Consider the following 17,649-nt stretch of genomic DNA (forward strand, 5'->3'; position numbering starts at 1 on the left):
TCAAACCAGCCTTAGCTAAATTATGTGATTGTGAAGCAGCTGAAGTGTTTTGATCATTTCTAGCGTCCACACACACGCACACAGACACAAAACGTTGAAAAGAATGAATTTACTTACAATCAAATCTAAAAAATAAAAAAAAAGACATTGAAAAGGCAAAAAAAATAACTGATGAAAAAAAGAATACCTCAAAGAGGGATGATCAAAAATAATCCCACAGGAAAAAAATGGAGAAAAAAAGGGGACAAATACGAGCTTCACACAAGATGAGCTCTTACCTTCTATGAGAGTTTCTGTTGCTATTGACATGGCCGCGTCCCGTGCAGCCAGGCGTAGGACACTTAAGAACATTCTCATACATTGCCACAACTTCGCACAGACAGGAGACAGGAGTGAAAGACAGGGAAGGTTAGGAGCCCTTTACAATCACCCATGAGCGCTATTAGTGTGTGAGGAACCTGGCATTATAAACATCATTAAGAAATGAACCCAAATGACCTCCTTTTCATTTTAATGAACACAAGTTTGAAAGGGCAGGCGAGGTTTCCCACCATATTGCTTCCACTTATCTAGCTCTTTCAAATTAGTATTCATGGAATGAGGGACATTCATGAATAAAAAGATGTCATTTGGGTTTGACAGGACAAAGCCGGTGACAGACAGGAATAGAGGGAAATTTTTTTGGCGCATGCAAACAGCTTACAGTCATGCAAAACCTGAGCCTTAAAATCAATGTTGGGACACAAACAGAGGGAATGCAGCTTCTTGACAGTGTGCTTTCTTATCATCCATGCATTGTTAGGGCACAAAGTGCAGTCTCCAATACCGTTTACCGTTAAAACAGTCCATAACGCTGTCACATCACCTCAGCAACTAGCCAATTAGATTAATGATCTATGGATGTCCGAGAGGAGCCGTCAGAGCGCAGCAGGCTTGGGGGAGGAAGAGGAGGAGTCTCCATGCTGGTGGCATGTGGGGCCAAACCCATCAGCATCAGCTTCATCATTATCACCCCCTTAAACTTTAACCCCACATCATCCTCCTTTCCCTACATACTAATTGGTGTTTGGTGCAGGTAATTGGACAAAGCACCCCCAACTTTCAACATGGCACGAGACAATACATTATGCATATTCCCAGTTTGCGCTGGCCTTTTTGATGTATGCTTGAAAGCTTCATCTCCATAACAAAAACGACACTCATGGACAGTTTACTTTTCTGGTAGTAGCAGTCTGTTACAAGATCTTTCAGCATAAAAATGCCACAGCATTTCTTGTCAAAGTGTACAAATGATTTGTAAGCCCTGTAAGAATACTGGCTATGTGCTAATAAAACAAAAGTTAGCATCTGCTTTTGAATCCCTTTTTTTTTTTACTGAGTCTGGGCCCAGCGAGATCCAGTTCAAAATGTAAAATCTAAACCTGTAAAAATAACTTTCTATAAACAGATTATCCGATTCGCAATTCAAGATTCATAAAATCAGTCTTCTTTTGTGGGAAAGCTAAAAAGGGGAGTGGTTTCAAATCGTAGAAAGCAACCAGCAGCAAACTAGTTGAACCGTAAATAAGTTATTTTACACTTAAAGATAGTTTAAAACAATGCTTGTCATTTTTGATGATTCTTACTGTGTTTGTGTAAACAAAAAAATGTGAAAAATATTGTTAAAATATGGTCATTTCATTTTCATGAACCCAGTATAGTGTACTGTGTCATTTTGTGAGATAGATGTATTGTTATTCTCCTACTCACATTCTCTGGCCCATTTGTTATCTAATCTGGGTTTAAGTTTTAGGATTTTTATTTCGTGTCTCAAAGTTTATTGGCTTATTGTCTTGTATAAAGAATAACATTTTATTCAGGATTAAAACACGTTCCCATTGGTTATGGGAAAATCCCCTTTTAGTCTTTTTTTTTTCTTTTTTAGTTTTAATGCATGCAATAAAACAAAACAAAAAATGAAGATTTCAAACACTTGATCGCAACTGCATCACAAAATACAGTTTTCTTCTACTAAAAAACCCCAAAATGAGCAAACAGGCAGACAGAAATACTCCGAGATCTAATTTAATCGTCATTTTTCACAAGTATAGTCAAACTGCACATTGTGATTTCCCAATTACATAAAGTTACTGAATTAATAATACATGCTCCATTCATAACAAAAAATGTCTTAATGGGAAAGAGTAAGAAAGGCTCAACCTTTCAGGCTATCAGATGTAATATATACTCCTATTTACTTTCAACTGTCCTCTTGATGACTGAAAATGCTAAGTTTTGAATTATTCACTTGGACATATATATATATATATATATATATATATATATATATATATATATATATATATATATATATATATATATATATAATTTGTAGGAGGAAGAACAGAAGAAGTAGGTGTTTTGATTACCCTGCTCAGAGTTTTACTAAAAGACAGACTGACAGTAGTGGTGGACAGCAGATGGAAGATCTCAATCTAAGCAACTCCAGTTGAGTCTATTCATGACCTTTCCAAGTTCTGATAAAAATCTCCTGGTTCAGGATACCTGCTCTGAGTCATTTTGCAGTTTGTTTGGGGCCAAAAACCACACTTGTGTGTGGTCTAGCTCTTTAATAGTATTTGTTTTTTTGAAACTTTTTTTTTTTTTTACTTATGTCTGGGTCATGGCACATCCTAACTTAATTTTCATTCCGTCGTTAATGAAAAATACACACGAGACTAGATGAGTGCGCAGGGTGAAAGAGACTGAATCAGCACGCTGAATGCTCTAAAGGGAAAACTCATTTTTCATTCAAGGCTAATGTTTATTGCCACCTCTCTTGATCTGTGGCTTACAGATATGAGACTGCCGCCCTATTCAACAGAATTCAATTGAGCGAGGAACACAAATAAATGAACAGGGTTTATGCCATGGATGACTGAAGCACGCTCAGTGTTATCAAGGTCTGCGAGCATTTTCAAGTTTCAAGAAAATGAAAAAATTATGACTCTATTAACAGAAAAAAAGCTCCGGAAATGAACGGAGAGCAAACTGTTTAACCTTTCTTTCCCCCTCAGACATGCGCTGACATGCAATGAGAAAACACACAACCCTCTACAGGACTCCGTTCACAATGAGGAAGAGGGATTATCTTATTCTCTCCGTCGCTGTCAGTCAGTGCGGCTGTGTCAAGCAGGCCAGTGAATCTATAACCGACAGCTCTCGACTGTCCTGCCAATTACCAAAACCTCATTTCCCACCTTATCAACGACGGCACCCTTAGCAGACAGTCAGAAAACAAAACCACGACCCCGTGCAAAATGTCGGAGGAAGGGTGCAGCTGCAACCCATCCGACCTCTCACAATAAAACAGGTACACACCGACATAGCACCAGACATGGCGGCAAGCACAGAGCACATGCTGATTCCTGAACATCAAAGAACAGGGAGGACACTAACTGGTACGTGTAGCTGATTTACTCACTTTCTGGCGGCACTCTGTCTTTGTGCGGACAGCCCGACAGGCTGCGGTGGTGGGGGTACAGGCCCGTCACGTGACCCGTTCCGTCACAGCCCGGCGTCGGACATCGGCTCTCCTTCTTGTCTGCGCGGGAAACATCTGTGGGCAGAAAGCATCATGACAGACTTGGAAAGTGTTGAGAATGCTTCCATGCTACCATCTTAATGATGATTTGTGGATTAATCGCAATGTGAAATTCTTAAATGTTTGCAGTTGAGTTTTGTTTGTTGTGTCGACTTGTAAGCAAGATGGTTATGCAGAGACCAGTGAAGAGCTGGTCACTGGAGCCTCTGTTCTGTATCTGTTTTAGAGCTGGACGTCATCCTTACACCTTCTTCAGGTGTCTGAACTCCTGCCATCAGAAAAACACATTGAAAGCAGAAACACCAGTCTGCCACATAACAGTCAACCTCAAGATGGTGAGATGCCAACCTGCTGTCAATATTATGCATTTTTCATATTGCTTGAAACTATTGGCTTCACGAAATGACAATTACTCTAAATTTGTTAACTGTTTTGCAAATATCTTAGACATTGAGACAGAGTTCAAAATGTATTTTAATTCTGGTCAGTGTTTCTCCAACTACAATCACACTCTCTGAAAATGTATGGGTTTTTTATACTAACTAAGCAAAGGATAATCATGACTAAATAAGTGCAGCATCCAGACCTAACATTACAGATGTTACTGGGCAACGTGTGCGATTTCTGTAGTAGTAAGAATACGAATATATGGTAAAAGTAAAAGTATATAACCAAAGATTAATGCTTAGAAGAGAACGGGAATGATGTAGGCAACTTGTGCTGCCGGTGTGTTTAGTTTTTGATTCTATGACTGTTACACAAGACGTTTTTATTTTTACATTCTAAAGATGAATAATTTCTAAAGACGCAATTTTGGCTTAAGCATAATGCTGCACATCCTTTACTGAGAAAGATAAGTACAATTTTCAAATCAATACCATTTCACTTGTTCAAATTTAACAAATATCCCCAATGTGGAGTCTTAAAAAGACAGAAAACCTCAAGAGTTTCTTTTCAAGTTCGTCTTTCCATTAATTGGTAGGCGCTGAAAGTTTGTACTCAGCTCAATACCAATACAGTAGTAAGCAAGCAAGTGACCTCATAGGTGCCAAAGAAGAACGCCAAGTTAATGGATGATATTTCTAACAGCAACTGCATTTTATTATATATTGTCTGTATGAACTCGGTTTAAATTCAACATATTTTGCAAAGATCTGTAATAAAGAAAAGGTCCCCTCACGCTGTCTACAACCAAATAAAGTCCAGCATCAGAGGCTAGCTTCAGAATTTGTGAAAGTAGACGACATGCCCGTTTCCAGGCCGGAAAACCTGTGGGATGAACTTGGGTGTGTTTTTGGGGCCGGATTGAAAAATGCTATTTTTACAAAAAAATAAAAAAAAAATCATTTCAAAATCAATCACCCATACATTCCAAATTGATCCTGGTTATCAAACAGTACTGTAAGATCAGGTAATTATTCAAAGTAATTAAAAAAATTTCCAAGGAAATCCAGTGGACTACATGAAGTCATTGACTTGCAGCATTCACTCTTCCTGGATGGGCACATAGCGACAGCAGAAAATCTCCTGCATTGTGTTATTGACTTTGCAGCGAACCCTCATACTGAGCAAGCATGTAGCCACAGTGGAGAGGAAAGCTTGAGCAGAATCTGGCACAAAACAAGCAGTCATCTGTCACGAGTGACTGCATATTTGAGAAGATGGAGCAAAATGCTCAAAAGTAAGATGTAAGATTATTTTCTATGTTCATGAAAGTAAAAAGTTAATAGCAGGAGAGAGAGACAGTCTGATGAAAAGTCTACTAAAATCATAACTGCAAATCAAGTATAATCTGTTAGACTTTCTAAGGGGTAAAATTAAAGCTTTGAAACTCAAAAGCAATTTTTATCTGACCCCAACATCATTTCGAATGTTTTCTTTAGCAAATCTGTCTCCATGAATACAAGTTGTGCTGTGGAGGAAAAGGGGAATAAACAGGATTTCAGTCTAGATTGAAATATAGCAGAAAAGTAAGTAAGTCTCATTCTTTCTCTGTGTCTATCTATTTTAAACTGTTTCTGACATTCTACAAAGAAAATATTTTTTGATATTTTAAATGTTTCGTTATTTGGCACACTTGAAACCAAATTATTTTTCTTGACCTTCGAATATGCTTTTTTATGTCTTTCTTCGACCAATATTTATTTCTGCATTCGTGTGTGGAGCCAGAATGAAACGATTAAAACAAAGACATGCATTAATTGCTTTGCTGAATTCAAATCTCTGTTTTCTTTTCCTCTCCATTTTCACAACATCAAAAGCACTTTTTGAGACATTCTCCTCCACACAAGAAACGAGATTGTCTTTCTCCCCCTAAATCCTACATCTTATATTTCCTTGCAACTAGATCAGATATGGCTCCAACCAAAATGCACTTAGCTGTGCTGATTATTTATTTCATGTTCTGAATGGAATTACAGAAATAAATTACATTTTTAATAATATTTCAATATACTCAGACGTAACTGTGGAAATGTTGACGTAACAAGGGGAGGAACGATACACAGTTCTTTCATGTCTTAGACCATTTTCTTACTCACTTCACGTGAGCAGATATAAGCCCCCTCAGTTGGGTTGCGGTGTTAAAATCATTCGAGTGAAGCAGAAGGGAAGAGTTTGGAAACGGCAAAACCGAGAGGTGGCATAGGGCACACGTAACCATACATTTACAAATGAGTCACCAAACTAAATTTCATGTACCATTCATCAGAAAAGAAGCATCTCATTATCCTCTGGGGCCATCATCCATCTATGCCACATTAGGCCCATGTGAGTTGGGATAAAACTGCAATGTCATGTCTGGCTCTTTTGTCTGGCACCAACACAATCAGGAAGCAAAGTTTCATGTTGATAGGGAACTTGAGCTGCAAGTAAAATGCAGCTTCTTTTGTATAATGGCTTCATTATACAATGTTTGCTGTTAATGTTTCAGCAGCACATTGGAAATAATTCTCCATTTCCATACATGTGAGTGCAAGCAGACGTGATGCTCATGCATCCCGCCTGCATCGCTTCTATTGTGGAGAGCGGAGGCAGCCAAGTGGAAGGCATATTAGAAAGCAGGGGATATTGATTGTGGCTGGGGACGGGCTGCGCTTTGCATAGCAAATGGCCCCCATTACCATACCATCTCTAGATAATTAATGTGCAGTCAGTGGGCCTGTCGTTCGTTATCGGTCATTTTGATACTGTTCAATTTTCATCTCAACCTCATGCTTCTTTTAGGGAGCCTTGCGTCTCCGCTAGTTTTTATAAATCACACACCGAAACCCTGGTCAACGAGTGTCTGTTACTATCTTGCCCGGGGAAAGATGCTATCGCCTTGCAGCCGTCTTGCATCCTCTCATTATACCAACATTATCCAGGCACAAAGGCCAGGGAAGACTCTTGAAATTAGCATTTGTGTGGCATTTAAGTAGCAATATAAACCTGCTGTGAGTTGTGTGGCATTTGAGGTGTAATATCATCCCGCTGTGAATTGCCATGCTCTTGTTTGTTGCTCTCATCTGATATCATCCATACAGATGACAATAACTTATCCACGTCGGTCTGTGTATTACTGGTGCAAATGATGAGAAGAATAAAGAAGTGATGATCTGTATTTTCCTTAGCGTTGTGCTGTTAAGAAGTGGCCTTGTATTGCAGATTCTAAAAACAGAGGACCCTTGTTTCATGGTTTCTTCCCCCAATCTGTTTGCCTATAGGTTTAAAAATAGGCTGCTTTACCCTGAGCTGCATCACAAGGATGAGATTTGCGGTCCTAACAGGCCATGCAGATTGCCATTACTTATGCCTGACAAGCCTACCCTCTGATGTTTCCATACTGGCCTATTTTACAATATAAGCTGCTGCTGCTGCTGCTGCTGCTCACGCTGGTGCCGAGATTCGAATTTCCAAATTGGCTGAAAGAAAAAAAGCTTGTCCCGAGGTTATACTGAGGTTCCCGGAATGCACACGTGTTTGTCTGGTCTCTTCTGCAGAGGAAATGAAATGCAGAATACTGAAAAAGTTAATATTTTACCTGAGCCTGTCAAATGAGGAAAGCCCTACTGTTGTTTGTAGATATGCTTTTTGCAGTATAAAACAAAACATGGATCTTGACCTTTGGTCTTTTGGAGCATCTTATTTTTTTATGCTTTCTTTAGCCTATAAACTGGATTATTTGGATTATTTGAGTAAAATATTTTTACTCATATTTTTATTGAGTAAAAATAAAGCATTTTTCTCAAGATAATTAACTAATCACTCAAAATATATATTTTCAGCAACTGTTACTGTTTTTCATACATAAAGCCACCTGCAGACTCAGATGATGATCTGAGACAAAATTATAAACATTGGCATTTTATTTGATCTAAAATAATTCAAAAATATTCATCCTAAAGTTCAATAGTGCATGCTCATTATGCCGATATTCTAAAGATGAAAATTCTTTCACTTGAAATTATCCTGTTTAAGATACAACACATGTACAAAACAAAGCTTTTCAGAATTTTAGAAGACCATAAAAACATTTGTCATTTGAAAGTCAAACTTAGATTTTTATTTTTTATTACTGAAATTCTTTTTATCAGCTTAATGTCCATTACCTTCAGTGATGAGTGAAGCAGAATTTTAGAGTAGCAAGTAAACAATAATTATTGCATGCAATTATCAGGAACCTACTGGGAAGGTGTAAATAATGCTTTTAAATAAATTACTGGTTTTAATAAATCATAAGACTATGAGACTGGGTCACAAACATGAATCATGTCTAATGGAATCCACTTACCTTTATGGAAGAAAGGCTTCTTCATGCCATCAGGAAGCCGGGCTTTGCGCTCAACGCTGTAACCGTGACGTGGGCCATGCTCTTCGTGGGTGTACCTCACCCCGTCTCTTCTGGCTGCGTCAGCAGCCATTTTATCCCGCATTGCTTTGGCACGCTCCGACTCTAGTGCAATAGCTTTCTCTAGCAGGGACAGATTCCCCTTTGTCATGTCAAACACTTCCTCCGATCGGTCCGACGTCACCGAGGCCGTGTCCTCGTCAAAGTCCCGGTGGCTGTTGGTGTGATATCGCTCATCGTGTGCACAGCTAGAGAAGGCCTTGGAGCGTGGGCTCAGCTGCTCCTCAAGCTTCATGAGATTGTCCATGTCAGAATAGTTCCTATCAAGAGTCCGTCTGTCGTCTTGGCTGCTGTGGTAATCTCCATAGCCGTGATGCTGGGGTTGCTGATTGGGGTCCCCGCACGAGTAGTGATTTTGCTGAGTTGGGCCATTTCGTTCGTTGGGCTTTGTTTCACTAAGTTTTCGAGCCAAGTCGAAGCACTGGTTCCTTAGGCACTCCAGACTGCTTAAACACACTTCCTCATCACTGTTTTCTATTTGTCCGTTACTGGAGGTCCTTATTTGACCGCCGTTGTGTGCATTTCCCCCATTGTGAGAACAGTCAGTGTCATCCCCGTTGCCGGACGTTCTGTTCTCAAACTCCTGTCCGTCTAAGCTGTCGGACAAAACCGCACCATGACCCTGTGCCAGCAGTTTGAGAGAGTCCACAGTTTCTCGAACCACATCGCTGTCAACGTCCAAACTCAGATCTTCTCGTTGTGTCTCATCCCCTTCCTCGTCCTCTTCTTCCTCATCCTCTTCCTCCTCTTCGTCATCTTCCTCTTCATCCTCCTCCTCCTCTTCTTCCTCATCTTCTTCTTCCTCCTCTTCATCCTCCTCATCATCTTCAGCACTGTGGGACGAGTTGCTGTTCATCTCAGACTCTGTCATGGCGCGATTGGCGGCGTCTTCTGCGATCTTGCCCAAGTTAAGGAGGGACTTTGCCACGAGCTCGTCATAGTTTTCATACTCATCATTGTTGTTGTCATCCTTCTCTGTTGCAGGACCGGATTTTCCAACACCGCCGCCTCCACTATTGTCTTCGTCCCCCTCACCAGTGCTCATCTGATCTTCCTCTGTTGGGAAGAAAGAACAAGCATCTTGTAATTCCATTTCCGTCATTCTATTTTACAGCTAAATCGGATTTCTGGGCTTGGACCATCTAAATTGGATAAGGAACTCTTTGCTTCCCCTTAATAATTTACTTTGAGAGTCTTAACAGCAGCTTGTGTTCTGAATTGTGAATCACCACAGGAAGTTAAATGCAGTGGTTTAGGAAAGTTCGAGGCAAAGATGCTCTATGAATCATGTTTTCACAGTAGGCCCCTGATTCTTTCTGCGCCATTCAGTACTGTGCAAAAGTCTTGACTCATTTCATGGGAAAAAAAAAAAAATTCCAGCGAGGCAAGGATGTTGTAGTCTTTTAAATGGTATTGATCAATATTTGTTTAAGATTTTTGGAAGTGTTTGATCGTTTCTTTAGACTTAAGTGACTTAGTGACTTAATCATACTTTATTCTTAATTACACAAATTAAAATGTATTTCAAAAGATCTAAATCTTGTTTCATTGTGAAAACAGTTTCCTCATCACAATAACTCAAGATAACTACTTTTAATCAGTGAGAATTAAAAATAGAAACTTCAAGTCGACATTTGAAGTTTGTATAAACTTTAAATAATGGCTGTTTTTGAAGTTTATACAAAGTGTGATTATGTTGTTTTAGAGCAGTGGTTCCCAAACTTTTTCTCCTGCGCCCCCCCCAGTGGTTTCCAAACATTTTCTGGGGCCCCCCCATGGATTACAAATGGCTGTCTGGTTGAACGACGTGTGGGAGGGGGTGCGAGGGGGGAGAGAGGATTCTTAGAGACTCCCTGTCCCTGGGGGGTGGGGGGAATCAACTTTTTTGGGAGCAAAATGAATGTACGTAGCTGAACATAGACAACAACATCGGTAGCTACTTGTTAAGCTTGAGGTGCTGTATTAATATTAGCTAGTCATCATTTAGTTAACTTTACCTGCATCCAGCAACTTTACTCAACTCAGTCGGTTAGTTTGGGGGAAAAACTGTAAAAAGTTCTTTGCGTTTTGCTGCCATGATTCCAACACACATCTGTGCAGTGCCGCACAGCAGCAGCAGGTCTCCTTCACTGCCGCACAGGTGTAAACCCAGCGCGAGCGTCAAAGCGCTCATGTTGCGTTAAAAGGCGGCTTGTAAAAACAGGTTACCACATGTTAACAATGGATGAAACAGTTTTAACTGCTGATAAAAGTGACAGAGGACACAGATATGGGAAGTGTGGAAGCCCCTACTGTTTCAAATTGACATAGGAATAACAGAGAGTTGGCCATTCTAAAGTAAAAACCCAGCGCATACAGCGTTCATGGTTTTTTTTTTTTTTCATCCAGATGGCTTTCCGCGACCCCCCTGCAATGGCACGGCACCCCCTCTAGGGGGCGCACCCCACAGTTTGGGAACCTCTGTTTTAGAGCAGTGGTCCCCAACCCCCGGTCCGTGGACCAATTGGTACAGGGCCCCGCAAGAAATAATTACATATTTTCGTTTTATGTATTATTTGAGTCTGGAGGATCTTTTATCTTGAAAATCCTTTAACCGGATTCTCTCAGTTACTTGCGTGCCAGCATTGAGCCCACAAGCAGCAAAATGAGTAAGAAACAGATCAGATGTCTTTGGAAAGTTTCTTTGTAAAGGGGAAAAGGCCCAGAGAAGAGACAGGAGAATGGATTTATCCCGGACCGGTAGGTGAGTCCCACATTACAAGCCCGCTCTGTGTAACATGCGGCGACCAGCTGCTAATGAGGCAATGAAGCTTCAAGCTGCTTCGCCACGTAGAGACCAAGCAGGCTGTGGATACAAGCAACACAGCTCAGATGTTATTGTCTCTCATTACTCCCAGATGGGACCGTCTGGTTGCAGAGAAACAAGCTCAGGGCTCCCGTTAGTCAAGTTAAAATAAGTTAAAATTTTCACGAAAGTAAAATGTTCGTTTTTGTGGCACATCTGTACCTTATTTTGAAGGGATATGTAGACATTACCATAGCGAGGAGATGAGTAGAGCTTGTGAGTCTTAAGTCTGGTTTAGACGGAAAGATTTAAGAATTGTTGGCCGATTCTCCAAACCTCTGTGACCACAGAGCTGATAAAAGTACAACAGGTACAGCAGGAGCAACACGAACCTATTCCAGTCACGAACATCGCGATGATAATTTAGTAAAACTCCCAAGATGGCAAACGGGAATTTAGAATAACCAAACACGGATGACGATGTAGAAACAATAGTGATAGTTTGTGGAATCATTTTAAGAGATAAAAGACGTAACAAAAAGAAAAGGCGGTGGATAAAAGACGAAGGAGCAGCCGCTCTATTTGCTGCACTATGATTTGGAGGTGAATATGTTTTTTCATAGTTAACATTTTTAACTAAATAAGCATAATAATGACCTTTGGATTTAATAATAAACATTTCCACATATCATCTCCGATATCCACAGGACTCTCAGTTGCGCAAAATGTCAGCTGTTTGGGATTCCCCTCTGTTCTTACGTCACCGCGCTTTCTGATTGGCTACCTGTCACATTCAACAGGTTGTATTCTTGTTCCCAGTCAGGGAAAACCCCACAGGCTGCGATAAAAGGGCCAAGACAACCCACATTGGGTATATTAAGGATTTAGCGGGAACACCAACATGCAGAAGCCTTATCTGACGGTTATCACCCTTCACCCACCCCTAGCCCCCTGGCCGCAGCAAAATTTCCAAGTCTTGACCGGTCCGCGGTAATAAAAAGGTTGGGGACCACTGTTTTAGAGTATTAAAAGTAAAACAAGGCTTCTTAAGTAGTAGAGATGGGAGAAACCTTAATTAAAATGTTACGGTTTCAAGTTTTAAAGTCATTCTAACAGTGTTCCTGGCCAGTTTTCACATCAACATTTAATTTTTTTTTCAAGATTAAATATTTAAAAATATTCTATCTAATATTCTATCTAATAAAGTGATTTCATCTAATAAAAGATAGATGAATCAGAGATGGGTTGGTACAACAGAAATGTATTTTTTTATTCCATACTCTTTCCTTTTTTCCAAAAAACTTAAAATAGATTTTGCACACTATGTAGTTATCCCATTTAACACACAATCCAACTGGAACTTGAGACATGCCTATTCAGTCTATTATTTTCTATTGAAAACGTAAATTCAAAGTCATGTCGTGGTGTTCAAACGGTAACATGATGAACTTCAGTCAGCAGCTATTTATCCCTTGCTTGTAAAGTTCTTTATTTTCATTAAATCATCAGTATCTTTAGAATTCCTTTCAGTGCCTAATTGATTCTGGCAGACTGCAAAGGTTACTGAACCTCTTCTGTCAGTAATTTCAAGCACTCACTCCTGGAGCACTTCCAATCTCTCCTTTCACGTTTCCGCCCTGTGCCGTTGAGAGCACATTGCTCATATTGGCGCCACATTTGCCTTTTACATTCCTGTGGAGAGAACGCACCTGGAGGTCCCCAATAACATGTAGATGCAAAAGGAACAAAAGTTTGCATCGCCTTTGGTAACATCAAAACCAGGGAAAAGAAAAATTATATTAATAAAAAAATATTTTTTACTACACTGACAAAACACAAAGATGTTTGAATATTTCTTGTGAAAATGGTCCTTGTTCTACAAAAGCTTTGTCATCTTTACACACATTTCTACACATCCAAATTTAATGAGAGCAACACAGCCTTTGCTGCCTGGCGGGTGAGGGCTTTAGAGCAGGAAGAGGGAACTGTCACGAATGACCAAGCACATATTTTGACAGCGAAAGGCTTCTTACAGCAACCTCCAGCACCAGGGGTTTAATTTTTGATGGTATGAAACATGGCACAGGGAAGCAATTTGAAGAGCAATCAAGGTACACAAAAGGGATATAGAAGCGACGCAGATTAAGGAGGGAACAGAGGGATTGCCCTACCCTGAACTGACGTCGTAGTAGCGACAATGGGCGCGCATGTGAATGAAAAACACAGAAAAGCTCCTGAATTTCACCTGGAGATCGGTAACTGTGGGCTATCAGTAAATGGGAACAGCAAAGATGATGCGTACTGGAAGAGGTCATACACCAAATCCAATGCTCCTCTTTCGATGTTTAATAATTACAGAACCCTAACAAAATAAGGGTGTGCAGAATTCTTTCCGGCAACAGCAGTCTTGTACAACACTTATAAAGGGTAGGTGCAGACAACTTGCCTTCGATAGAAACAGAGTGAGGTCAAAGAGATAGTGGCACAGTCTCAGTGTTCAAGATAAAATCTCAGCCATGGGCTCTAATGAAAAGTAGTCTGAAAAGATGTTTTCACATGTCTGCAAGAAAATAGGCGAAGCCACATCAACACTTTGGGTGGATGGAGCTGCGCGCCAAACAGGGTTAACACACTTCTCTCTCTGAGCTTCACTCTTAATTGGACTTGAAGGCACTGTCAGGTCCAATCGTGATGCGTGGGTGCAAAGACGAATCTGCTGGAGAGAAACCTGCCAGATCTGCTGTTTGGTGCATCACTGGGGGAAGGGGAGATCACAAACATATGGGGCAGGAGCTTCTGAAATCCCACTGCCAAAACTGGGTGGAATTTTGGTGATATTTCCTCGGGTAGGTTAAGATTTGTTCAGTGAAGGATGATCAAGTTAATTTTCCACTTCTCAAACAAATTTCAAGTTTTGAGTAGAGATGATCAAATACAATTCAGATTTCTTTTAAAATTATGCCTTTCAGGTTAGGGTCATGTTGAAAATGTCAATCCTGATATCTAGTTTATATCTTTAGAAAGTGGTTGATTATGCCAATATTTTTTCCACAGGTTTTACACTGGGCACAAGACAGGTGGGTGCCCACTCTCCACTGTTTTAACACGCAGCTATGAAATTCAAAACTTGTCGATGCAAAGCTGTAAAAAACACTTTGATGGCAGTCAATACGAAACAAAACAGATATTATTTCCGTCATAACTGCAGATGTTCTTTTTACATGTTGGGCTATGAAAAACTCTTACCAGATCAGCTATTTTATCTTCATTTTTCAGATGGATCTTGTTTTACTCACTTCACGGTTTGTAATCCCGATGTCAGACATTTCCTCAACCCTTTAAAAAAATCCCTGTCAGACGTTTTTGAGAAGATATTTTTCAAAAGTATTTGATGCTATGAATGAAAACACAAGTACTCAAATTAAAATCAAATTGTACCGTGCATGTTTAACCTAAAAATGGATATATGATCGCTTCTATTCTCATAAACTAGATTGATCTGAAGTGAATTTGGACTTGATTGATTTCTGTACAACGGCATATGGAATGAATCGGTTTTATCTGCTGTAATCTGGTATTATATAAACAAACTGAGCTGAAGTGATACTGAATTCAATTATGTGGTTCCAGAGTAATGAGATTTATGCTTTCTATGAACATGGTGGCATGCCAGGCTATCTCTGCTGCTGATCATACCAATAAAATGCTGAAGCTCATAACTCCAATGAAAAGGCAATTCTGGTTGCTTGAATACATTCATCATGGTCCTTTTGATATGGACCCACATGATCAGCTATGTTATCTATAGTATATCGTTACAACTTCCTACCGTTGTTACCATTGGTATCTTATCAGTGGCACAGTCTGCAACTTTTAAATAATATGATTTCCTGTTCTGGTCAATTAATCCGGCTTCGTTTAAAAGTAAAAAAAAAAAAAAACACATTTCAATTCATCATGTCAAATTTAGCGAACACAAACTACATGAACACTTGTACAAAATAAAAGTTTTAGGATAATCTCAGAGAATGATGACACAAAAAACAGTAAAGCATTTTTTCTGTTTTGAGGGGCCTTAAAGCCTATTCTTCGTTTTTGAAAACTTTCTTCTATATCGATTTGTACAACCATGAAAAAATTCACAAAATGCACCACATTTGCTGAATTTATTTCTAACATTGTCCTTTAGTACTCTTACCTTGCTGTTGATTCTGCTCTCCGTCTTCCTCCTCTCCTTCTTCATAGTCCACTTCCTCTATAGCTTCCTCGTCCTCCTCTTCTGCCTCCTCCACCCTCACTTCATCGTTTTCCTCCTCTTCATCTTGCTCCACCTCTACCTCCTCCTCTTCCTCTCCCTCGTCTCCCTCTCCTCTGTCCTCGTCCTCCCCGTCTTCATGCTCCATTTGTTCGACATTATAGTCCATGTAACCCTCCACGTCTTCCTCTTCAACTTCTCCCTCCTCCTCCACGGCCCCCTCGTCGTCTTCCTCTTCCCTGTCGTCCATCTCCTCTGTCCCGTCTGTCTCGTAGCACTCCTCCATGGTGGAGTTGTCCATGTCATCCAGGTAGGTGCTCCTCTTTGGAGAGGTTTCCAGAGTTTGCCTGTCTAGACCCTTCCTCTTCTTGGCCACAGGGCAGCCGTACACACTGCCGAGGACAAATGAGAGTACCTGTTAGCAATGTTAGCTAACCTACAAAGATTACATCCCTTAATTTTCTGAAGTTGTTACATTAAAAATGCTATTTTTTCTAAATGAAGTTTTTGTGAAAAACCAACACTTGACAGACCAGTTACAGCATAATTCTGAGTGTAACAACAATTAAACAGGAATAAATCAATTGTTAAACTAAAGCTAATAGAAGTCTTGCTTAATGTTTGCCTTAATTTATATAGGGGAGACAGAAATCACAATAAAACATGGTGGTGACAGAATCATGCTGTGGGAAAACCTTTTCCTTAGTAGGGACAGAAAAGCTGGTCAGAGTTAACGAGAATATAGATAGAACCTAATGTAGGGCAGTACTTGAACATAACTGATAGAAATCTAGCTAAAAGACTTAAAACTGGGTTGAAGGTTCACCTTCCCCCAGGACAATGACCCCAAACATTCAGCTTGGGCTAAAACTGAGTGGTTTATATAAAAGCATAGTCATCTTTTAGTCAACATCTAAACATAAAACACAATTGAGAATCCGTGGAAAGACTTGAAAACTGATGCTCACAGATTCCTTCCATTCATTGTGACTGAGCTTCAGCTATTTTATTTACAAAAATGTTATTCTGGAGATGTGCAAAGCTGGAAGTGGAATACCTCCAAATACTTGCAGATGCAATCACAGTGAAATGCAGTTCTGCAAAGTATTGACTCGTGGGGGACCTAAAGGAGGAAATGACACACTTTTTTAAATTTCTCCAAGACAAAAATTAAATTGAAAAATGTGTCTTTTTTATTCCAATCCCCCCAAAATACATGAACATTTGTAGTGATGAAATGGCTAAGTGTGAAAAGCATTCAAGTGGTCTAAATACTTTTACGAAGTACAGCAAACATCACTGCTCATGTTAACCTTTATTTTGTAAAGCTTATTTACAACATATTGAAAGGAGTTCAATAATTGCAGGGTCAAAGACGGAAAACATAACATCTCAAGTTGTTCCGCCGAGACAGACATCAGGTTTTAATTAGATGTGCTCATTAACTATTGAGTTGTTATACTAACGTGATCTCTTTTTTTCTTACATTCCCACACATACGAACCCTTAAATGAAACAAAATCAAAAGATTTAATGTCAGTTTTTCCTTAGGCTAAAGAACACCACAATGCCTGCCCTGTAAACACCTCCAAACTCAACTTAGAGTTGTGAAACACAACAGCTTTTCCAAAATTCACTCCGAGTGAGAACAACCTGTAGCCTGAACACTGAATCACATCAAGGCACCTCAGGTTTTAATGTATTCTCTGGCTCTCCTCTGCATCTAGGGGACAAATCCTAATCTGATAATCTGATAATCTGTGTATTTGCTCAGGCTATTGATCAGAGGGATCTTATTCCATTTGACTCATCAAACCTGAGAGAGTCCTGGAGCATGTGCCTGATTTCAGAAATCACCCACACAGTCAGTATTTTTGAGCTTTTTGAGCTGTTAAATGAACCCAAAAGACTCTGGTCACATTCACTCAGCTATGAAATATCCCCAGGTTCTCTTCTGTGCACAGCGTCAACACTAAAACTAGGAACTTTAAGTGAATGGAAAGATGTTGGTGAGATTTGAACTGAAACAACAGCAGCAAACTGATAAGTCTACACCACCTACCTTTCACATATCCCAATCCAGTTCTATTCAATAGCCTATCCATACTCAGTCAGTCAAGGCTAAATCTCGCCCAGTC

At 39.9% G+C, this 17,649-nt stretch overlaps 1 protein-coding gene across 6 annotated transcripts in view; it reads right to left on the reverse strand.

Annotated features, from left to right (window-relative positions):
- myt1lb (myelin transcription factor 1-like, b) overlaps window positions 1-17,649 on the reverse strand; it is a 135,913-nt gene that overhangs the window by 25,709 nt on the left and 92,555 nt on the right. For all 6 annotated transcript variants that reach the window (XM_017302503.2, XM_017302504.2, XM_008399628.3 and 3 more), the window contains exons 5-8: window positions 15,455-15,903; window positions 8,355-9,527; window positions 3,464-3,598; window positions 279-369 (exon numbers count right to left, since the gene is read on the reverse strand). In XM_017302503.2, the coding sequence (XP_017157992.1) occupies window positions 279-369; window positions 3,464-3,598; window positions 8,355-9,527; window positions 15,455-15,903 (1,848 nt within the window). The remainder of the gene's footprint in view (window positions 1-278; window positions 370-3,463; window positions 3,599-8,354; window positions 9,528-15,454; window positions 15,904-17,649) is intronic.

The sequence above is a fragment of the Poecilia reticulata genome, chromosome 22 (assembly GCF_904066995.2).
Source record: "Poecilia reticulata chromosome 22, P_reticulata-male-v2, whole genome shotgun sequence".
NCBI lineage: Eukaryota > Metazoa > Chordata > Actinopteri > Cyprinodontiformes > Poeciliidae > Poecilia > Poecilia reticulata.